Genomic DNA, 25094 nt, shown 5'->3' on the forward strand with positions numbered 1-25094 from the left:
GCTTTAAGCCACAGGTTGCGCTTGCGATTTAAAATGACTTACAAAGATACGTAACAGCTACAAGTGTATGCACTAAACAGGATTTACCTATTATACTTTATCGACAGGAAGTGATAGGTCAAACAGCAAACAGCCACCCACAAATAGTCTATTGAGCTTCCATCCTTAACAAACAACCATGTATATCGGCTCTTCCAGTCTCTCCACTGCTGGCTGTTCCACTTTAACGGGAGAGAGGAGCAAGAGGGGTTAGAAGCGTAACCGGCCTCTGACGAGCTGTTACCGCCACCATCTTCAGGCAGAAAGGACATTATTTCTTCAGCTTCTTCTTGCGTTGTCACACCGGCGGGAGGTGTGCTGACAGGGCTTGCGGCAGGTGAATCGGTCATGCTATTAACGTCATCGCTACTAGAGATGTTCCGATACCGATACCAGTATCGGTATCGGCTCCGATACTTCCTAAAATGCTGGTATCGGTATCGGGAAGTACTGGAGTTTATGCAACGATCCAATACCACGTAATAAAGCCCTAAAGAAAATCTACATTTAAGTAGTTTATTTATGTTCTTTTTCCATTATAACTGACTGTCAAACTGGAGAATAAAAGAAAGTTTTGGGGCATTCATTGTTTGTGTTTGTTCATGTTTCACAAAGAGTTTAATCTGAGCCAGACCGACAACAAAAATATAAATCATATCACATCCATACAGAGATAGTAGTATACAGCTGTTAAAACATAATGAAATATATGACACTCTGGTATCGGATCGGTACTCGGTATCGGCCGATACGCAAGTTCAGGTATCGGAATCGGTATCGGGAAGCAAAGAAGTGGTATCGGGCTATCTCTAATCGCTACACAATTTCTTAGTAAAACCAAAATTACTTAAACTGCCTTGTTTTCTTTTTGCCATGGCTATATGATGCTAATTGCAGAATAGATTTCAAGGACTTTGCGCGCCGATTAATGGCCTCCAACGTTTATATTTTTTCAAAGAATCTTTGAGTTAACATGCTGAGTTGAATTTGCGCCCCCACGCCTTCATGCTCATGACGACATAGTTACATGTCTGCGACCGGTACAAAATTTCCTACATTTTGACCACTTTGAGTACTATGAGTATGAAGAGTGAAAACTGTAGGGGAGAGAGCTGCTTTTGAAGCACATGGGCACACTGAATAATCCACAATGATCACATTACACAAAACTGAAATTGCACGTCAAAGTGACACATTGTCAATATTTCATTTGTCAATATAAGACCCCCCAAAATTTTACAAATCACGTTTTCAGGGTAGCCCATGTCTTATTAAGGGGAGCCGAGCTCCTCCTAGCTCCCCCGTAGTTCGCTGTTGTTACGGACCCAGGAGAAAGGGGTAATATTCCAAGACAAAACTCATAATTTGTAAGATTAAAGTTGCAAATTTACGGAAAAAGAACTTGGACATTCTCTGAGATCAAAGTGGTAAATTTGGATTTGGAATGAATAACTTCTCTTCAATTTTCACTCAAAGTCACCCAGCGGGCCTGATTGGAGTCTTTGGCCGGCCGTTTCTTGCCCACGGGCCGTATGTTTGACAGCCCTGGATTAAGCACACACATGTTTAGTAAATGAATGGTTGCAGTGTAAGCCTTCTCTCTTCTCATCGTGACTGTTCAACCTCCCCTGTAAGAAATCTTCCGTCCCCCCAGTGTAGTTGTTAATGCAGACAGTTAAGGAAGAGGGTTCAGTTTCTGAGTTTGAGTGCTGTCATCATGGGGCATCGGTTAGAATACAAGAGTCCACTCCACAAAGGTTAAGTTCCACTCAATGGTGGGGCGATTGATAAGTTGTTCAACAAAACACACATGGGTTGCTGAAATCTGAAAGAACACAAATGAGAACTTAAAGTCAAATATTTCAAATACTTTCACAAGTCCATATTTACTCGTAGTTTACATATTAATATAGTTTCATGTATTCATCCCTTTTATTTTCTTGCTTCTTTTGGGTCAGCTACAGTTATTCATGCTGATTAGGCAGTCACACACGCACACACGCGCGCTCGCATTCCCACACACACACACACACACACACACACACACACACACACACACACACACACACACACACACACACACACACACAAAGACATATGCAAATGCTCCCACTGCACGCTGCACACACACACACACACACACACACACACACTCAGTGCTATCATTTTCTTGGTTGCAGTTGAGCCGGCTAGAATACAAGACTTTTCTGAAGTAATATGATGTGAATACTTTTTCAACCACTGTCTGTATCAAAGTTTTCCTCCAAAGCAAACATGTTCCACGCTGTCCTCATTGTCCTGCAGGTTGTGGCCCCACTGCTGTCCAACAGTAGGAACCACAGTGAATGGCCCCAGGTTGTGTCCCAGGACGTCAGACGCCACGTCCACTCCCTCCAGACCAATGTATTTGTGGTGACAGGCCAAGTCCAAGGCAAGACCCTGTTGCCTTTGCCTGCAGGCTGCGACCGAGTGGAACAGGCTGCCCTGGAGGCCGAGCACAGGTAAACAAACACACACACACACACACACACACACACACACACACATACACACACACAAACACAGGTAAACACACACAGGTGCATATCAATGCATCATCCTTTCCCAAGGCATAAGGCAACGCTTACCTGCTGAAACTTCACAGGGGGGAGATCGTGGATAAGAGCATCATTCACTCCTTGGAGTCAGCAGTGATTGAGTGGAGCCATCAGATCAGCGCCGTCCTGAAGAAAGACTCCTCTGAGGCTCTGCTGGAGGGCAAAAACCCCACCCCACACACGGAGCTGCTCTTCTGGAAGAACAGGTCAGCACCTCCCTAGTTACAGTCATCCCTACATGACTCACAGTTCAATTGTTTCAGATGTTTTGCTGGTGCTAGGGGTTTTCACAGAATAGTCAACAATTCAAATATTCCATCATCAAAACTAATAATCCACGTGGCGCATTACGGTCGAATTATCGTTCGTCTGTGATTTGAACATGGTGCGGTAATGAAGTAATGAAGTCAATGTATCAGATATGCATGGGATTACATCAGATATGCAGCAGGGGGCGGTGTGGTTAAATAAGTCCGAGTTGTTCTCTGCAGGGCAAGGAGGTAAGGCAGCGGACATGGAGCAGGATGGAGTGGCACAAAGCGCTTCTGTTATGTTTCATTGTGGTGAATTTGTGTTTGCCCTGTTTATAGCCTATTTTCACTTGCCATGTGAGGAAAATGGTTATCAATTTCCTTATGACAGCTCATTCTGCTGTGTGTCAGCCCCTAGTGATGCTTTTCAATAAAGGTATACATGTTTTTTGGTGAGATAAAGCTGGGTATTGTTCAGAAAATGTTGGTACCGGTACCGATAACAATGCCGTGACTTCGATACCTGTTCCTGAACAATACTTTTTAACATTACACATAATGGCACAAATCTTTGTATTTATTTTTTTAGCTCCTGTGTGTCTCTACGATGTATAATGTTAGACAGCCAAACACAAACATTATTAGATTTTGGTAGAAGCATGCTGCATGCTGATTGGCTCACTGACGTTGATGAGATTAACTCCTTAGGTATTGTAATTGGGTGTTGAATGACAAGGAATTTTTCGATACTCAATACTTTAGAAGCGTGTGTGTGTATATACACACACCAATTAAACCAATCACAATCGTCACGGGTAATGGCACCTCTGCAAAATAGCCTCGAGAAGGAACTTGTTTTGGTGGGACGTTCAAAAGTAGTTTTAGTCATGCAACAGAAAACTCAGATTGGACAGATAGTCTAGCTAGCTGTCTGGATTTACCCTGCAGAGATCTGAGGAGCAGTTAACCATAGTCCTCACAAATCCACCGGAGTTTAAAATGCCAACACAAAGGAAGCCCAAGGATACTGACATCCGGCCCAAAAGAATGACGTCCGGCGAATTTCTGGCGGCACCTTAACAATCCCGGAAATTAAACGTCGTCGATATAGACTAGCTCACGTTTAATCACTGAATTCAAACTAAATCACGCCCAGAGCTTTCTCCCACTGCAACAGAGCTCACACAGACAATCTGTTCAGCTACAGACAGACATGTTGAATTTTAAAATGCTGTGAGCAGCACATGTTTATTCATGTACAAACCTACAAAACCTGTACATAAAAAAGGTAATTTTAGTAATAATTTGGGTGAATTTACCCTTTAAATAGCCTGGAAGAGAGAAGCTGCAGTGTATATGAATATTATATAATATGTCATATAATATCAAATAATGAATGTGCATCACCCTAATATGCTGTCTGTGTTGTTTTCATTAGTTGAGTTCATGATTTTCTAAACCCTGAAAATCTTGCCCATGGGTAATACGGTTGATCTAACTACAGCAACTTATGGCGCTATAAAATATTTTTTTGCGGTTACATCCTCTTTACTTTAATGACCATATGATTAGATGTTTATGCATCATGTGCACAATAATGCCACTTTTGAAAATACTGTAAAACTTTACATTCAAGCAAAAAAAAGGAAAAATCCTCATAATAATAAACTTGACATGACATTTATGATTTTTTGGGGCATTTCATTCTTTATGAAGAACAGATAGATATGAAAGGGGAGAGAGAGAGAGGGGGATGACATGCAGGAAATCGTCTCAGGTCGGACTCTAACCCTGGACCTTCTGCGTTGAGGTACAGCTCCATATATGTGCGCCTGCTCTACCAACTGAGCTGAACCGGCCACAAGATGTGACTTTTATCCAAAAAGTTAGTTGTGTCATCTTCAATGTATTATCTGTCTGCTATTTGACATCATTAAGCCACATCACACTCATTTCAGCCTCCAAGCTTCTTTCTGCAGTCTCTTTTTATTTATTTATTAGAAAAACAAATGATTGACAAAATGCAATATACAGAGAATCAGGTAAACAGTAATAGCACATGAACATCAAGTGTAAAAAACGTATCAAGATAAAATAAAAAAAAACATACAAAGCAATACAAATGGTAATCATTACATAGAAAAAACAAATAAAAAGAGGTACATGAAAACATTAATTTACAGTTAGTCAGAGGTTTCAAGGAAAAAAAGCTCTACAGTTTCCACAATTTTAATACTTTTTTTGTTATCCAACGATCTAAGTGACTTCAGTAGAGATTTAAATTCTATGAGAAAAGGTACAAATTAGGAGATGAATTAGAAAGTTTCTGCTTGTGAATAGAAAATTTGGCATACAGAATAATGAAATAATTAGATACTCGACGAGCACCATTTCCTGAATTATCGTAGAAACATATGATATCTTTAGGGTTAAAGGTGTAGACAAAGTTGGTGGGTTCGAAAAAAGTAAGACTCCAAATCTGTCCAAAATCTTTTGGATATTTCACAATCAAAAAAGTTGGGGCACAGCGAGAGACTGCCTGAGAGCCTAAGACCGTAGGAAGGACTTCACTCACAAACTTAGAAATGGACTTCCGAGTAGCCAGTGCATCAGTGGTTTGTGATGCCTCCTGCAGATGTGACAGAAAGCTTTTTGTTCTCCTTAAAGATATGCAGACCTGGAGTGCATCCAGTCCCAGTTACAGTCCTCGAAGGTGAATAAGATGGCGATGCTGTTGGAGGCTGTGGAGAGCAGCTACTTCCCTGCTTTTACTAACATGCAACAGGATGTCCTTTCAGGTGATGATACACCTATACACCTGACAATATAGAGAAATTCTTATGATGATCTATTATTATTAGTAGCCCTGTAACAAGGTTTACATAATTGTCTAAGTGTCTTTGTTTAACCACAATTAATTGTACAGCAGCATTTGTAATTGTTACCGCTCTAATCATTCATATTTTGTGATTGAACCGACTGTGATGTCCTGGTCCCTCCCCAGCCCTGGAGGAGGCGAAGGACATCTGCCACTACCTGAAGCCCCTGCAGCGTCTGTTTGAGGACATGGAGACTGCTGAGTTCCCCGATGTCCGGGCTCAGATCGGCCCGCTGATGCACACCGTGTGCCTGGTGTGGGCCACCTCCAGATACTACAACACCCCCGCCCGCCTGGTGGTCCTGCTGCAGGAGACCTCCAACCTCCTCATAGAGCAGGTCAGCTGCACGCTCTGCTCTGTGTCCCGTGGCCATCCATCCCAAGAGCCGGCTTTTCTTAGGTCTCATTACGTGGCTGCTGCTGAGATTTCTGGAAACGTTTGTTTTTATTCTTCTCAGCCATGAAGGCTCCTTTGTTTTTGCTGCCAGTAATGTATAGTGTAGCAGACATCCTGTCCCCTGGGTCTGGGTCTGGGTCTGGATCTGGGTCTTGCTCTGAGTCTGGGCCTGAGTCTGGGTTTGGATGTCACCCTGGGCATGGGTCTGGGCCTGGGCGTGGGTCTGTGTCTGTGTCTGGGTCTGGGTCTGGATAGATCAAGGCCAGCTGTTGGCATCCAGTTATCATATATAAAGTAACTCCATGCATTGCCTCTGTGGTTTCCAGTGTGAACATGACAGAAGAGACGGAGTGAGAGGATGCCTACTGCTCTCGGGAATGCACACAACTGTTTGTGGCTGTGGTCTAAAGTTGATAATCGTCTTTTCAGATCTCTGTGTGACTAAGACAGTAATGCAGGACATTTTACCGTTGTCTGAGGCCCCAGAGTTGCCCCCCTTAGTAACTGTCTTTCCGTTTGTGAACGGCACTAACGCACTTTATAGGGATAACGTTGGCAGATTGATGGAGTAGATCAAACTTTTTGTGGGATTGTGGGTTTCGAGCTAGCGACCGTCTATTTTGCTGGCTGAAATGACAACTGTCACAAGCACAATTAGCTCAGTTGATTAGCGAACCAAAGCTGACTGCTTTGGTTCGCTAATCAAGTGAGCTAATTTCTGTGAGCCGGGAGGAAACGCTGTATTCCTCTTACTTGTTTTGGAAGGAGAAGTTTTATACATGATATCATACTAGAAGCTGAGACGAAAGCTACATGTCCCAGGCAGGATGATAGCACAATACAAATACACAACAGTGATGTCACTGGGTCGCTGTCTGTGCTGCCCCAGGACAGTTATCGCTGTCACAAACGACAAAGCCTTCATGAAATGGGAATTATTAGCTAAACATGTTATCTGTTCCTATAACAACACCTGAGCTGTGCTGCTGTGCACCACCAGGCCCAGGTGTATGTCGCCCCAGAAGAGGTTCTGAGAGGAGAGGCTACAGAGAGTCTCCTGAAGGTGCAGACCAGCCTGGACATTCTGCAGCTCTTCAGGAGCACCTACGAGGACCGGAGGGCCAATCTGAGCCAGTATCAGAGGAACGGGAGCTGTGTGAGGCCCTGGGACTTCTCTCCCCTGTTGGTCTTCTCTAGACTGGACCGCTTTATTAACAGAGTCAGGACCATTAAGGCGAGTATGGAAACAGGATCCATAATAACTGAGACATGTCTGCAGTTATTGCTCTGTGGATAGAGATGCCAAAGTTAAACTTGCCTAATTCTTTACAGTGAAACTGCACTTTAGCTTGATTGCCCTCCCCTTTCCATGTTTATTTCCCCACAGGAGGTCCTGTTGACAGCTGTGGACCTGCTGAAGCTTGAGAAATTGGAGATTGGAGGCGTGCGAGGCCGAGCCCTCAGTCAGCAGGTCCAGCTGCTCCACCAAGAGTTCATGGACACTTACCGATTGTTCACAGAGAAGCCCTATGACTGCCTGGACCTCGACAACAGGGTACAGAGTATTCGTATCACAGGCTTCAAGGCGCTTTTGTTCACTTACCTGCTAAAAAAAAGTTAGGCTGTAGTTTTGTAGAGCAACTTTAAAGTTCAGATCATTTTCAAAGGTTTTATGAAATACGCTCAATACTTCTCAGTACATGCTCTTGATTTCTCAGGCTGGCAAACCCCACCACAGCCTGGTGTACCTCTGCCCAAATGAAATGAAATTTTTCAGTGCTTATTGTTGCTTAAGCAAGAAGTTCCTAAAGTATAGCAGTTAAATAAATTATTAGTGTGTAAGAGGCAGCCAGTGCTCCCGCTGGATGGCTTTGAGTCAGTGAGATGTGAAAAAGGAATGTGCTGTGCTGGCTCTGCGTTAGCTGGTGTGTAGTTTAGCTGAGCCATCTGCCCTGCAGGAGTATGAAGAAGACGTGAAGGAGTTCAAACTGAAGGTGGATGACACAGACCGAAGACTGGGAGCCATCTTCTGTCAGGCCTTTGAGGACGCCTCTGGACTAGAGCACGCCTTCAAGGTCTGAGAACCTAATCTATCTCTGCTTCTCTCTGTCACGCACACACACACACACACACACACACACACACACACACACACACACACACACACACACACACACACACACACACACACACACACACACACAAGCATTCACACATATTTATTGAAACTTATCTGACTTCTGCAGGTTCTGGATATGTTTGGAAGCCTGCTGGAGCGCCCCTTAGTTGCCACAGATGCTGTGGCCAGATACCCTGTCCTCGTGTCCCTGTTTGACAAAGAGCTGGACTGCTGTAAACGCCTTTACAACAAACACATCCAAACTGTAGAGGAGCTGGGTGAGCAACACTTAACAGAGAGCCGTATGAGTGAGCAGAGCTTCTGCAGAATGTCAAACCAGTTTGCTTTAGGCATAAATCAACATTTAGATTGTGAAGATGAATATTGTAATGTTTAGGTAAGGATTAGAGATGAGCGGGGCTAACTTAGTGCAGCTAAAGCAAACATTATGCAGATACTTTGTTCAGGTTATGAGATGCATAAATGCAGTGTCTCTAAACATTGAAAATAACATTTAAAGGTCAGCAGCAACATGTCTGTTGCCCTCAATGGAACGAACAGACTCTGTGCTTACAGTGCTCTGCATTTCATACATGACGCAAAATGATCATGATTACTGAAATCTTTATGTGCTGCTCAGTGTGTACACTACTGAATGTGTGTTTGAAGGAGGACACAGTTAACCCTGCTGGAAAACTTATTACAGCGTTGTCTGCTGCCTTCGAAATGTATTTTTTTCCAGAGGCAGAAATGTCGGAGACAAATATTTCAAAACTTGGGGATATATAATCAAAACCATCTTTGTGAGTAGATAGCACGAGAGGTAATGTGTTTTTTTTAAGTTTGAGTGAGGGGATTTCCCCGAGGTTTAACCACAGTGTCGAGCATTGTTTCATGTCCTTCATCTGTCTCTCTGTCTCTCACTCCTGTCACACACCTTCATACTTCAGGGACACTTTGAAAGGGCACATTGGCTGTTGAATGAATGAATGAAACCGTAATTGCCCTAGGGGAGTTTGCTTTGCATAAAAGAATATGAAAAGAACATCAATTTCCATTCATGACATCAGATAACATAAAACATAAAAAGCATCAGTCAAGATTAAACTTGGGATGGTTTTGATTTTAAAGCCCCTACACACCCATAGTTTATGTTGTCTTGTCAGCAGTGTGTGTGTGTGTGTGTGTGTGTGTGTGTGTGTGTGTGTGTGTGTGTGTGTGTGTGTGTGTGTGTGATTGCATCGGTTATGGCGGGACAACTTACCCTGGTCCTAGTCTTATTGGTACATTGACTTTTCTGATCCAGCATAGCTTCACCAAACTGTAACTCCAAACTCAAACTCCAACAGTAAGTGATGCCTGTTGACCCCCCCCCCCCCCACACACCCCCCCACACACACACCCCACAGGTTGGACTCCAGTGAATAAGAATATGCCAGCAGTCGCAGGCGGGCTGAGATGGGCCCAGGAGCTACAGCAGCGCATCCAGACCCCCTTCTCCAAATTCAGACACCTCTCCTACCCGTGAGTCTCCAACACAGCAGATTGAAAAAAGAATGTTGGTGTGGTCATGCATTCAGGGTTGCTCTGTGAGCTGTTTTAAAGGCCTCATTAAAAATGTGTTTTATATATATATATATATATATATATATATATATATATATATATATAGGTATATTAAAAGTTTTGGCATATTGGCCACTGGGAAGATCATCATGGGTTGTAAAAGGCCATCTTCTCTGCAGGTGCCTGGAGTCTGCAGAGGGAGCCAGGGTCATCCACAAGTATGAGGAGATGATGACACTGCTGGACAGGTGTGTGTGTGGGTCCTACCTCAGTGTATTACACCATATTTCACCATGCTCAGGTGTATGTATTGCTGAATAAAAAGAACAGGAAGGAAGATTAAACAGTGACAGAATAGGATGCCTCCTTATTGGACTGTAAATATAAAAGACAACATGAATCAGATATTAGCTCCGTCTCTGACATGTTTTTTTTCTCTGTAATTTCACACTAGCTCTGTTTTCAAACGGAACAGTTGTGATTCTGTTAGTTGAGTGCATAACATTTATGAAGAAGCCGCTGTGGAATAGCACGAGGACATGCAGCTCCAGGCTTGATTTATGTTCTCATTACTGTGGCGCTGCTCTGCAGATTATCCCGCAGGACTCCCATAATCCCATGTGCTCTGTCGCTGCTCACTGATGCCAAGTGAGAAATGGCCTTTTAGACCACATCCAGCATCAGAACCTGCAAGAGGAAGCATACTATTGGGGGAGGGGGGAATGCTGTTTGTATAAAGCTGTATCAAGTCAAGCTGAGCTGCATGAGAGTCAGAGAAAGATTTCTATACTTTTGAAGAAATGTCCTCATACAAAGACGAGAAACACACTGTGAACCTGTTTGGCCCTTTGCCACAAAACCTCACTAAGGTTACAACTTGATTTGGGGGGTAATGTGAGTATCATGACTGGTAAATTGAGATTTTGGATCCTTTTGAATCATTGTCATTTTGCATCATCACTACACTTCATAAGCAAGGCAAAGCAGCTTTATTTGTACAGCACAGTTTAGCAACAAGGCAATTCAAAGTGCTTTACAAAAACACAGCATTAACAAGAAGTTAACAATAATTAAAAACATGTTAACGAGAATATAAAACAGCTAAAATAGAATAAGACAGGTATAAAATACAAGAATAAAAGTTACAGTGCAGTGTAAGAAATGAACAATTACTTAGAAAAAGAACTTTGATTTAAAAGAAGTGAGAGCTGCAGCAGTTATCTGGGAGTTAGTTCCAGATATGTGGAGCATAGAAAGTGAACGCTGCTTCTCCATGTTTAGTTCTGACTCTGACAGAAAGCAGAGCTGACCCACCTGAGAGGTCTGGAGGGTTCAGAATGTAGCAGCTGATCAGAAATAAAACGTTCAGTGCTTTATAAACCAACAGTACTATTTAGAAACCAGTTCTCTGAGAGACAGGAAGCCAGTGGAAAGACTTCAGAACTGGACTGATGTGATTGACTTTCTTGGTCTTAGTGAGGACTGGAGCAGCAGCGTTCTGAATCAGCTGCAGCTGTCTGATTGGTTTTATAGGGAGACCTGTAAAGACAGTAGTCGGGTCTCCATACTGTCATCACTTTGCATCAATAAAATATGATGCATTGCACTGTGGGACTGTTAGCAAAAGGTACTGTGCATGCCATGGTATCCTGGCATTTTTAGAGCTAAGAGTATTCTTAGTGTTAGGTTACAATAATGATGTATTAGTAATATAGTCAGTGGAAGTCTTTACAGGTATGGTGATATAAAAGTAGCCAGAAGTACAGTATGTGAGTCAGTGTTGTAAATGAGATGCACATCAGTGAGCACACACTATGCACCTACACACCCACCCAGACAAACGGCCATTCTTTATGCTTTGCATGCTTAATAACCCTCCTTCACTTCCTGTCCCCCAGTCACAGAGATGGGATGATAAACAGCACCAGTTCTTTGCCCTCACTTTACTCCCATCAGAAATTAGAGCCCTTGTTATGCTGTAATAATCATTGCCGCTGCCTCAGATGAATGCCGCCGTTATTATACATATTCCAGTCAGGAACAGGACGGGCATGCTCACTCATTACCCCCGCAGACAAAATGCAGCGTGATTTATGGCCGTGACCGAGGCATTTGATTGCCTCTGCGTCTGCGGTGCCACTATCAGGAAATGAAGCTCGCAGCAGAAATCCAATAAGGAGCACACAGTGCGCACTGAAGTTCTCATCATAATCGTGGCTATTTACAGATTGATATAGCTGTACGAGCCCTGACATATTCTCTGTTTCCCAGTCTCTCGTAGATGATTCAACGTTCCCCCCCCCCACCCCACCTCCATCTAACCCTGCTGCACCGCTACCTCTCCCTGTAGTGTCTGTTTGATATGGACCAGCCAATCACGCCTCTCATTCTGTTTACAACCTCAGAGGATTGGGAAATGTCTCAAACATATGCCTTTTAGCTGCTCGTTTTATTTGCTTATGTTAATCTCCATGATGCGTGCCGTTTTCACGCCCGTGGCCTGGTGAAATAAAAGTCCCAGGCTCTTTTTATGGGAATATGAAACAAAGTTGTACCCTGGTGGGGGAGGTACAAACTGTTTTTCTGTGATAATAACTTGTGTTGTATTGTGTTCTGTGTGTTTGGTGTTCCAGATACTCCAGCAGCCTGTATGAGACATGGACAGAGAGCGTGGGCGAGAGCTCTCAGTACAACCTCAGTCTGCCAATAATCTGCAGGGACCCGGCCACGCAGCTGATCTCAGTCAACTTCAACCCGCAGGTTTGAAGAAGAGAAACAGGCTGCTAGATGTGTCACTCACTTCTGGAATCCTTTAAATAGCTGGGACAGGATCTGAGTGATTCATTAGTTTGGTGATAGATCTTGCTGTAAGTGTTAACTGCAGCTGCACAAGACAGTATAAATCTTTCTTTTTAATTAGCTGGGTCAGTATTTACATTTTTGATTTTAAAGCCCTAATGTTGGATCACGCTGCCCTAAAGAAGTGCTAACCTACATCTCATTCATCTTTCGTTGGAAGTCTTCTACCGCCAACAGCCAAACTCTAGTAGTGAATATTTATGTTTTTTTTTTACAACATACAAAACCAACAACTCGCAACATGAACCCAACAAACGCCGCCAACCTAGCCATCTCACAAGCCCACTCCTGGATTGACGGCATCCCTTCATTCTTCCATCCAAAATAATCTGTCTGGCTATCATTAAACTAGTCTGGACCCAGCTTCTTATGTGCTGATCCATCCCGTTTAGGATTAACCCATCTCCCAGAACAAATCCTCCAGGGCTGAATGGAACCTGGGTCCCTGCAATCTGACATATGTTATCATGTATCCCTGTAGAGTATATCATCTTTTTTTATTGTGGAGCTGGACCTAACAGTAACGATGTTGGATATTGGCAAAACACTATTGGCAGCCTGTACTGATAAAAAACGTAATCTGTAATTTGTCGTAACTGCCAGTGCTTCTAATTTCCCTTTGGCCCTGTTCCCAGCTGGCGTCGGTGCTCAGGGAAGTGAAGTACCTGGAGATGGGGCGGAGCGAGGCCATCCCTGACACCGCGGTGCAGGTCTACACCACCAGGGGGCAGCTGTGGCAGTATGTGGCCAACCTGGAGCTAACCGTGGGCCGATACAACAAGGTTGGTTTAGAATAGGCAAAAAGCAGTGAGAGAAGCAGTGTGTAAGATTTAGGGGGATCTATTGACAGAGATGGTATGTAATATACCAGGGTTTCCGCGGGGTCTAAAGGTTTCTAAAATTTCTAAATCAAAATTTTAGACCTTAGAGCTTCGGTCCCCCTACAGGCTGGAAGTGGAATTATCCATTACCGCTGTCGTAATGTCACATTATGTCTCATTCAAACTACAGATCCGCTACCTGATCTGGCAAACTTTCATAGTGCGGTTATAGCCGATAGAGCAAAGCGAATGCAGAAGTGCTGTTCACCCTGTTACGAGTTGATGAACCACTGAAACGATTTTGGAAAGATTATTTTAAGGTACAAAAGAATCTTTGGTGTTGCTTTAAAGCTATAGTGCGTACTTTCTGTCTCCCCCATGAGGAATTCTAAGTAATGACAACAACACTGTCGGCACATCCACATGATACAAGCCATTTGTGATCACGCTATTAGTCAATCCACTAACTATTGAATGGACTGCCAAGTTAGTTGTGAGGATGAGGATGAACACTCATTGTTCTGAGGGCAGCCTGACGTCTCGTTCAGTTTCAACTTGTCCTACATTTTGGTTCTCAACAAGATATTGTAAAATGTAAGTTAGATATTTATCTGCTTTGAATAATCATGCTCCTCAGGGGATTATCTCAGTGATTTTGTTCCGTTAGCCTTTAGCACCTCCCGCTGCTCATATTTCATAGCAACAGTTGCATGTGTTGACAATATATCTGGAATCCACATTGACCTTTACCTGCAACACCATTCTCATGTTCTGTATTGTTGTCGTAGTAACATCTTCTATCCATTCATCACTTCGGGATTGTAAAGAGCAGCAGAGCTTTGTGGGGCAGCAGATGTTTTTCTGTCTGACACTATTTCAGAAACCTCAAAATCATGGTGTAGATCACTTTTACTCAACCAAACTACACTGATTGCTGTTTGACTTGTATTCTGAGATGATGCTAATGAAGGTGTGCATTGTGTGTGCATTCACTTAATGACTTCAATGAAGGAGTTAGCAGGCTGCATTAATATGCTTCTCTTTGCCACAGACACTATTAAACACATCGTTGTATTGTTGGTCTTACTGTAACGGGAACTGGGCATGGGGACAAACTGCCATTTTCTATAATGTAGCATAAAACAAGAGCCATCACTGATGTGATGAATTACCAGAGGACAAAGCTCAACCACACACATCACAGCTACCTCAATGAAATGATTACACTCCAGATGTACTGCATTTCTCATTGCTTCATGTAGCTGAAAGTCACGGGAACATGCAACGAGCTTGAAAGGCCACACAGAAGTTACATTCAAATGATATTTCTAATCTGTGTGCACAATGGATGGGATCTTTCTCTCTGTCTCTGGCTGCAGGTGATGCACTCTGTGCTGGACGTGGAGCATCCTCTGGTTCAGGGCCAGCTCAGGGACATTGACGCTCAGCTCCAAAACGCCCAGGAGAGTCTGAACTGGAACAGCCAAGGTCAGGACTCTAACTGATAATTACCAAATATTCCGGGTTATTCTGGAAGATGAGTAGGATCCAAGTAGGAGTGTAATGGTATACTGAAGTCACGGTTTGGTTCATACCCCGGTTTAGGAGTCACGGTTTGACACAATGGGATAAGCAAAGTCATCAGGATCTGTTTGTTTTCATGTATTTAGAACAGACGGATAAAGAGTCAAAGACAGACACAATCCTCCTTCTGGGACTTAGGGGACATTTTGTCCTCTGGCAACTTTGGTAAACTATTTTCATTATAAACATCAGGAACACAACACGTGTGTATCACGCTGTACAAACACTGAACACACACACAATGTAGAGAGCCAGTCCAGCTCAATCCTACCATAAGTTCAGTGGGCATATGTGTTTTATCCTCAGTACAATTGACCATATCTACACACAACACAACTTCTGCAAGTTCTGCACTACAAATTTTGCCAAAATTGAAAAAGCAAAAATATGTGTCGCACAGATGATCGCTATATCACACATCATGAGCTGACTGCTCTCAATTCACAACAATATGCATCCATTCAATCTACATCAGGCATTCTGACCAAAACTTGAAAGCACGCAATCCCCATCATCATCATCAATATCATCATCATAACTATTCCCGAATTCAGCATTAGATTCAAGCAATAATTAAATAAGATACTGACTACTCCACGATCATCTCCACTATACCAATGCTTGCTGTACGAACGCAAACCGTAACTAAGTAAGTTGGTGTCTAAGGCTAACATTAATTGCAAGAGAAGAGTTAAAACAGCCGATCACTTGTGTGCAAATGCACAAGACCTAGCCACAATACCAGCAAATCTTGAGTAATAAACAATTCCTCATTCCCTGTCCATGCTAAGCTCATTTAAAAAATAAAACCCCTCCTCCAACCTAGAACGTATGCCAATGTGACAGTTGTTGCAGTGTTGTGAACAGAGAAGCGTGTAGCCAGCGCAGCAGCAGAACGGCTGTGTCTGTGCCTACCCTGTGGGGATAGAGATTTTGGGGATTTGTTGGCATCTGTCGCTCAAGAATTATATGTGTTATGAACTTTATTTTTTTTAACTAAATTGAGCTCAGGGTTTCCCAATCCAGTGCGTTCACATAAAAGAGGCGGTGTTTGTAGAGCATGACCAATCGCAAACATCTACCAGAGCCGCATATTTTACATAAAAAGAGCAAACTATAATACTACATAAATATGAAGAACAAAGACACGGTTTTACAGGCACAACGCAATACAGTCGCTGCTTCCTAAAACAGGAAGGAAAGCTGGCAAAAAAATAGACGACGGTATTATGCATAAATCACAACGGTATCAATATCACTTCCCCATCAGTCAGGCACAAGATCTGACCATAATTATGCTTGTGCTCTCCATAAACTGTCGTTGCTTTAGCCTATTATTTCAGTTGCAACCCTGACATCGTGAGAGCAAATAAAAAATATAAAAACATAATTCAAACCGATGTGCGCAGTGGCAACACACGGCTCAAAAATACCAATCAGGGAACAGGGTTGTCGGTCTCTAAATGTTTTAACTTTTATGAGCGCACCTCTCTCTCTCTCTCTCTCTCTCTCTCTCTCTCTCTCTCTCTCTCTCTCCGCGCACCGAGCTCCGGATCTTCTAAGAATGGTGACGCCGTTATCGACCGAGTACTGATTGGTCAGTAGGCGGTGCTTTTACATTGGTTGATCTCTGATCTCCAACATAACCTGCTCCCGAGCAGGTTAGGTGTTCAACATAAATAACACGGCAATTTAACCCGGTAACAAGTGATCCACCGTCGTGATACACAAAATCCTTGATTGAACCTTAAGTTACCTCGGTAACCCCAAATCTTGCGTCATAGTACAGGCCTCTGGATTCACAGAAGAACCAGAAGGGTGTTTATGGTACACACCGATGCACTCGGCTGTCTGTGGGGATAAACTCACTCAGTAGTTATTATCTGCTGTGTGTGTGTGTGTGCGTCCATGTCTGTGTGTGTGTGTGTCTCTGTCTGTGTGTGTGTGTGTGTGTGTGTGTGTGTGTCTGTCTGTGTGCGTGTGTGTGCATGCGTGCCTTCTGGATACCTATGGAAACTTGTGAGGATTTATTTGGTGAAAGTAAATGTGTCTGTGTACATCTTCTGGCCCTGACCAGTACTGGATTATTCAGGGTAAATTTGAAATGAAGCTCCCATGTGTAGGCATTTTAAAGCTGAGGATGTAACACTGTGGACTGTGGATTGACATCGTATCAAGTAGATTACTTTTTGTAGTGTCAGACACCCAATTTACTTTTTAAAGTGTGTCCCACTGATGTTGAGTGCTGTATGTCGGCCTGTCAGTGTCTGTCTGTCTGACACTGACGCCAGCAGTCGGCGCTGTTCCCATTAATGCAGGAATTTTAACATATTTACAACCTGTTCCATAGGAAAGAAAGAAAAGCTGAGAGAGCCACCTGTCAAACATCTTAGTCACACACCCTATCCCACTCCCATATTTCTCTCCCTCTGCCCTCTCTCCTCCCTGACCCTGCAGGCGTGTGGCAGTACATCCAGGAGGTGCGAGACTCGGTCTGTGACCTGGAGAGCCGTCTCCAGAGGACCAAGGACAATGTGGAGGCGATCCAGAGCTGCATGAGCTCCTGGGCCAGCCCCATGTTTGACAGGAAGGAGGGCAAAAAAGACGCTCTGCTCAGTCTGGAGGACAGGGCCGAGAGGGTGGACCGGTTCTACAGTCTGATACGCTCCTCCGGAGAAAAGATCCACTTCCTGCTAAAGGTGATTTAGAAAAGGTTTCCCTGTGGTGGTGTGTGGGACATGTCACTCACATTCAGGGTGCGATTTGTGTGTGTGTATGTGTGTGTGGGGGGGTGAGGGATGTTTTCTGATCATGCACAACAAAACAAAACATGCAAGAATCAAATCCCCCTTCCAATACCACCATGGATATACCAGGCCAGCCATGCCAAAACACTTATTTATGAACTTCAGTATTCAATGGAAAAATAATCTCAAAATGAAATAGCACGACGTGGTGTCAACATAAAACACAGCGCTTTCAAGCTGGAGATTGGAGTTTGCTTTGCCTCGAAAACAAAATACTGTCACCCAGGAAATGTTCGTTTGTTCCTCGGGAGTGTTTTTATCCAAACCACCATCTTTTTCCTAAACTTAACGAGTTGTTTTGGTGCCATAAACTAAACTGTCATCGCCGCATGATGCTCACTTTTTCTGGCTAAACTCCACTACCACGGCCCCTGAAAGGACTGTCATCTGGCAGTGCCTGTAGCCGGCTCACAGTCACCTATTGGCAACTAAACAACTGCTGCTGGTAGCTGGCATCCCGGAGCTCTGAAGAGGCTAAATACAACCGTTACACAAATCGTTCAATGGCACTATAGAGACTCTAGACTTAGTTTAAAATACTTTTAAGTAGCATTGATCACTTTGAGGGGGGGATACATTTTGTCAGCACTGGGGATAAAAACAATTCAGCAGGGGCAGTGCTATGTAGTCCAGAAAGGGGTAAATCCCACGCATCTCCCCAAGCAAATCTTAGCCTGCTCCCATGGACAGTGATGTTTACCTGTGGTGGAGAGGACGGTCCGGTGTGAGTGTCAGGCTTTGTCGTGTCACAGAGCAATCTGGAGCTGTTCCGAGCCGAGCCGGCCTCTAACCAGTGGAAGGCCTACATCGAGTACATCGACGACATGATCATTGATGGATTCTTCAACAGCATCGAGTGCTCTCTCAAGTTCTTCCTGGATAACACAGGTAGGACGATACAACCACTCTTACTCTCTGGAGTGATGTCACTGGTGGGTTGGACTCTTGTCTCACAGCCACAATGTTGCCGGCAAACCAAAAATGTAATATTCAAAACTTATTAAAAACATCCTCATCAGCCAGCACTGACTTGGACAGTTTCCTAGCAACACTTCCTCAGGGGTTAGCGTGTCAGTTGGGTGTCTTACTCAATTGGCTGTGGACATAAAATAGATGTGGACATGGTTGCTGGCATGACTTTTGTCAAGCAGTTTAGATGCACTGGGATACGGTTCAAGATTTGGTGGGTTGTTGCCAGACTGCTGCTGTGTCCAGTTCTGCTTCTGCATGTTCTCTCAATCTACCCCTCCTCCGTCTGTTTCTTTTTCCTCTCCCCCTGTCGGTGGTTCCTTTCTGATGAGGTTCTGAACTGAGTGAACTGATAATATGTGAGAACAGTACAGCTATCCTCTCCAGACTAAAGAATTAGCCTTCAGTCCCGTCTTTTATAAAATACTATTTAAAGATGAACTGAACTGGAATTTGAGTAAAGGTGATATAACAGATGTATTTTATTTCTTCTCGTTGGTACAATGATTAAAATGGCTGAATTTGTTAAAAGGGATGAAATGGTACATTGAAAGTGTTGTTGTTGTTACATGGGCGCCGCCATGTTGGAATTCCACAACCTGCTACGTCACTGGCATGGTAAGCAGCCATAGAACGTAAACAGTCTGAGGCTAACGGACATGGCTGAGGAAACGGCAACCAACAGGTCTAGGGGGGTTCATACTGTATTACCCCTGGCTGCAGTAATGAATTGTATAGGGATAAGGTAGCTGGGGTTACAATACATTTCCACAGGCTACCTTTGACAATTAAACCAGTCCTCAACTCATGGCTAGCTGCCTTAAAACTGGCTAGTCCTCCAACAGCCCCTGGCTTTAGCCAGCATTTTTTAGCGACAGACTATTGCAGAGTCCAGTCACTCCCATAGACAATAAGAAGGTCACTCCCCCCCAAATGATCCGAAGGTGTAGCCTGAAACTGATCATCCTCCATGTGGTGATAGTCAGACACTACAGGCTTGTCCCTCACAGGCTCAAATGCGTAACCCATGCCATTAAAATTACTCATTTTCATGTGTATTTAATATGCTGCCTATATACCTTCGCAAGTCCTACCATGCCAGTGACGTCATTGAAATTATACTAACAAACGTAATTTTTGTGTTCCTTAAAAAAAGCTATATTGATTTTTTTTAATTAAAATTTTTAGTGTAATTCATTTTTATTTGTAATAACCAACACATTATCAACGCTGATTATTACAGTTCAGTTCATCTTTAATACAATTCTTTTTTATATTCATCTCGAGATTTGCCACAAAGTAGGGCTGCACAATTTGTTTTGTTTTTTTATCGTCATTGCAGTATCAACTTGCACAATAAACGCATAAAAGGCTGCTACACATCGCAAAGGACACTACGATTTTTTGTGTTAGTTGAAAGAAAATATCAGTAGAAAACTGCACTTTAGAGCGCCCAGATAGCTCAGTTGGTAGAGCAGGGGCCCACATATTGCGGATCGACGCAGCAGGCCTGGGTTTGATTCTGACCTGCGGTCCTTTTTGCTTCATGTCATTCCCCCTCTCTCTCCCCTTTCATGTCTTCAGCTTTCCAATCACATTAAAGGCCTAAAATGCCCCAAAAAATTATCTTTAAAAAAAAAGAAAACTGCACTTTAAAATGTAACTGTCATTCTGTTTTAGTGGTGCCTTTTATATTCAATTCAATGTTTGTTCAATAAAATTGTTTTGAATTCAACAAGCTATTTCTTGTATTTTAGCAGAATACTGATAACAGCAGAAATGCAAAACTGAGTACATTTTAATATCTATATACATCATTTATTGCAAGTAATATCGCTAACACGATATTCAACATTCTGTGTTCTATGTTCCTCAAATTGTGCAGCCCTATCACAAAGATTTTGGTTTAACATTTAAAAATGGTATAGAGCCAACGGAGAATCCCTTCCCTCCATGTTGTAGCAGCTGCGATGTTACATCATGTCTGCTAAATTATTAGCAAGGACCCAAAACTCAGTGACTCAATCTGTCTGATGAAATAAATTGTACTGGAAATGGACATAGCTCAACTGAATAGATCAGTATATTGCACAAGGTCTACTTATTCCCTTGTTCTGGAGCTTTTGGTCAAATTGCATGCTCTTCATATGACAGTGGTATGCTTCTGGTTTTAAACACTGAAAAAGAAAAGTCTTGAATTGAATCGTTTGAAGAGTTTTTTAAGTAATAAGGAAATGTCAGTTATTATGACCAACCCATGCGTTTGACTGGGGTGGAGTTCCTTTCTTCTTTCAGACTCGAGAGCAGCCGCCGCCCCCCCCTGTTTGAGGCTCAGCTGGACCTGAAGGTTCCCGACATGGTGTTCGCTCCAGCTCTGGAGTTTGGGGCGGGAGACAATTTCTTTGAGCTGGTGGAGAGCCTCATTAATGATGTGTTCAGAATCTCCTCCCTGGTGCCCCGCCTGGCCCAACACAGCCCCTCCCCCCACTACCAGGTACTGCCGCTGTGATGCAGCCTCGACTCTCAACTTTATTTTGTCCCCGGAGGGCAATTGGTTTTACAGCAAGGTATACAGTACATGAAAAACAACATAGGCATACAATACAGAAGGAGATGGGGGTTGACCTGAATACCAGTGGGCTACAAGACCAACAATAGTCAGTAGATCTTACTTTCACCAACTGTGATATTTCCCAGTGTACAAAGCACAGCATCAATCAACATCTAAAATTAAAAATAAAATAAATATAAGCAGGAGAATGACAAAATAACTACAAATACCCACAATAAAGTGCTAAGTCACCAGGCATGTTAAATACATAATCAACATATCTTCCATCATAACAACGCCCCCCACCCTCCCCCCAGGCTGACATGGAGGACATGGCTGATCTGGCAGACATGCGTCATCTCCTCATGGAACGCGTGCAGGGCGTCATGGCAACGTGCTGCGAGTTCCGCAACTCATTGGAGCGCTACAGCTACCTGTATGTGGACGACAGGAAGGAGTTCATGCGTCAGTTCCTTCTGTATGGCCACATTCTCAGCGGCCGGGAGGTGGAGCTCTACGCCGACGACAGCGTCTCAGAGAGCCCCCCGACACTGGAGAACTTTAGAGAACAGGTGGACCGGTGGGTAACGCCCATGTCTGTTAGGGGATGTCCTCTTGGAGTCCATCAGTTGACCAATGGGCCGATTTTGGTCTCAGTAGGCTGAGATTTCTTTAGTCTGTTAGTCATTTTTTATGCTTTTTTATCCAGAATGTTTTATTTCCAAGAAACTTGTGAGCACATCTCAGAGATTTAAAGTGGTGCTTTTGCATGATGGTCAGTGGAGAAACTCAGTTTTAAAGATCTGTAGAATAAATCAACAAATCAATTAGGCTACATTTACACTGCTACATTTTGGTTTAAAAAGGAATATCTTCTGCTACGTTTCCCCCTCTCATTCCCCCTGCTCTGGCGCTACCCCCTCTCATTCCCCCTGCTCTGGCGCTACCCCCTCTCATTCCCCCTGCTCTGGCGCTACCCCCTCTCATTCCCCCTGCTCTGGTTTGGAATCTGCGGGGTTGTGTTGCAGTCTCAATGACCGCAAACGGAGACCTTTGGCAACATCGACACTGACGCCAACGTTTCTCTGCCTGATTGGGTCTTATTGGTCACCACGTCTCTTTCTCTGAGACTAAAGCTATTAACGTAACCATGGCAACTACCAGCAGCGGGCTGAGTCTCCACGCTGCCTCCTGTTTATGCCCAGTATACCAGAATGTTGATGTGATATGAGGTTTGGGCGTGTTAGTTTAAACAGAGATTAGTTCTTCTACTGGAGATAAAAACACTTAACGCTTAAAAACCAAAAAGTAGCGTTATGAATGTAGCCTGAGTCGAGAAAAAAAAAGAGTGTTAGCCGCCTAAGAATTTCTTTAATTGAGGACAGCGCTAGTTTTGGTTGGCTTTGGATTTAAAATCAGTTCTTTTGTTTTAAGTGAAGATGAAGTTTCGGTTAAAGAACATGTTACTTATCTGACTGGGATGTGTTTGTCATCCTGCTGCAGGTACGAGAAGATCTACGAGGAGGTGCACGGTCTGGAGCCGGTGCACGTGTTCCACGGGTGGATGAGGGTGGACGGCCGGAGCATGAAGAGTGCCTTGCTCAACATCATCAAAAAGTGGAGCTTCATGTTCAAACAGCACCTCATCGATCATGTGACCAACAGGTGGAGTCAGGGCTTCTGATGCTGCTACTTTAGATGGATGTTGCTGAGCTCTGTAAGGCCTGGGCACAGCAGCAGTTTTCAATGAAACTGCCACAATCAGTAGAACGAGAGCCTGAGAGCTAAATGGTCTTCTGGAAATTTCTTGGATCCAGAAATGTTGTTTCATATGAACTTTTACGATTGAAATATCTACAGCCCTAGTGGAAGAAATTAAGCTTGGTTGCTAAAATCTGTATTTTGGGCAATGTTAGTAATTAGCATAATTAGCTCATTTAGGGGTAGACACACTGGTGAATAGGCTAAAAGAATAAACTAATAGATATCAACATGGAACTTTCCAAGTTGATTACTGATGTGAAGACAAAAAGAAAATGTATTACAAGTTTTCTGAAATGTTATTTTTTAAATATGCAAATGAGGCATTATCTTATTGAATATGCACTAATTTGCATAAATGTCCAGAACTGAAATCTGAACATTGGATAAAGCCAGGTTTAAAAAATCTTGTTTAATTTTGTTGACAAATTAGCTTACAGTCAATGTTTTTACAAAGTGAAAAACAGATAATATGAACAATGATGCGAAATCCACCCTTATCCCACATGCTGTGTCAACTGCCACTCTACCGCAGAAATTCTGCTGTGTAACCTAAATGAGCTAATTATGCTAATTTCTAACATTGCCCAAAATGCAGATTTTAGCAACCGAGCTTAATTTCATCCACTAGGGCTGTAGATGATATTATAATCATAAAAGTTCATCGGAAAAAACATTTCTGGATTTCATATGGGCCATGTAGGGATTTCCAGCCATGATTTCCAGACATGCTGTTTGGGCCTCCAACTCAATTTTGCACGGAGCCACTATGTCAGGCGCAGCAGCAGAGTTGTAAACAACTTAAATGTTTATTATATTCGAAGTTCGTTCTGTTACATATCATAAAACTGTGTCCCTTCTACTCCCGCCACCTCATTCCAAATCACTTCCACCCTACCACCTGTACAGGTGATCAGCCAAAGTAGGTAGAGCTGAGACACCATATCTGTACCCTAATCACAAATCACCTGTGACAGACAGAACCAGGCAATATCATAATAAACCATAGTTAATTATACTAACGAAATATGAAATAACATAAATAGCATAAATGGCTTCAACACATGCAAATGAAGAAACATCTGTGGAAGTAAAAAAGTACTCAAGGAGGAGGTTTGCAAGATCGTCTGTTTATTCCCAGGGAATAACCCAGAATAACGCTCCAGCTCAGTTTTTATAGTGTCTCACAAACATGGACATGCTGGACATGCGCTGCATCATATGTTATTGGTCCCACACAGATAACCTGTCCTGCCAAGTTTATAACGGGTCAGTTTGACCTGCTGTGCTGCTTCCAATTGGTCAGTTGAGAACATCCAAGACGGAAAGTTTAATTTGCCCATATTAAATCAATGCATGCCCCATGAAAATACTCTATACATCTTCACCAATTTGACAATACATGCACAGCATCCAGCCTTGTTTGAGGGTGGAAGTGTGACCTGTCTGGCAGTTGTAGAGGGCGTGGTGCTACCTGAACACCCTGAACCTATACAGCTGGACATCTGGCTCCTTCATGGAAGGATGGGTCAAATAGATTGCATCCAGGGTTTTCTTTTGGACATAATACCTTTGTCAATTATTTTATAATATTCTTTTTTTTTTTTCATATTGTTTAACCCTAAGATCTTCTTTTTTTCAATATTCCATTTAGTTTTCTTCTCTGAAAGTGCAATACTTTTCAGAATGTAGTTTCCCTTTACAATTTAATGTTGTTTAACTAATTGATTAATGTAATACCCAAAAAAATGCACAGTGAGTGAGAGATCAATATATAACAACCAATGGGACTCAATTCAACGAGGGAATGTAATAACATGATAACATGTAATAGCAGCTACACATGACAAAGACTGGCTGAACACTCTTTCCTCATGGCAACAAACAGCGGGTCC

At 43.0% G+C, this 25094-nt stretch overlaps 1 protein-coding gene across 1 annotated transcript in view; it reads left to right on the forward strand.

Moving 5' to 3' along the window:
- Window positions 1-25094, forward strand: part of dnah9 (dynein, axonemal, heavy chain 9) — a 136257-nt gene that overhangs the window by 1517 nt on the left and 109646 nt on the right. The window contains exons 2-20 of the mRNA XM_028566995.1: window positions 2344-2540; window positions 2684-2842; window positions 5555-5685; window positions 5892-6103; window positions 7163-7396; window positions 7550-7717; window positions 8121-8237; window positions 8409-8559; window positions 9691-9805; window positions 10027-10095; window positions 12481-12607; window positions 13342-13488; window positions 14907-15015; window positions 17569-17810; window positions 18671-18806; window positions 20965-20968; window positions 21183-21381; window positions 21756-22018; window positions 22942-23103. Of these exons, the coding sequence (XP_028422796.1) occupies window positions 2344-2540; window positions 2684-2842; window positions 5555-5685; window positions 5892-6103; window positions 7163-7396; window positions 7550-7717; window positions 8121-8237; window positions 8409-8559; window positions 9691-9805; window positions 10027-10095; window positions 12481-12607; window positions 13342-13488; window positions 14907-15015; window positions 17569-17810; window positions 18671-18806; window positions 20965-20968; window positions 21183-21381; window positions 21756-22018; window positions 22942-23103 (2942 nt within the window). The remainder of the gene's footprint in view (window positions 1-2343; window positions 2541-2683; window positions 2843-5554; window positions 5686-5891; window positions 6104-7162; window positions 7397-7549; window positions 7718-8120; window positions 8238-8408; window positions 8560-9690; window positions 9806-10026; window positions 10096-12480; window positions 12608-13341; window positions 13489-14906; window positions 15016-17568; window positions 17811-18670; window positions 18807-20964; window positions 20969-21182; window positions 21382-21755; window positions 22019-22941; window positions 23104-25094) is intronic.

This window comes from Perca flavescens, chromosome 21, assembly GCF_004354835.1.
Source record: "Perca flavescens isolate YP-PL-M2 chromosome 21, PFLA_1.0, whole genome shotgun sequence".
Classification (NCBI taxonomy): domain Eukaryota; kingdom Metazoa; phylum Chordata; class Actinopteri; order Perciformes; family Percidae; genus Perca; species Perca flavescens.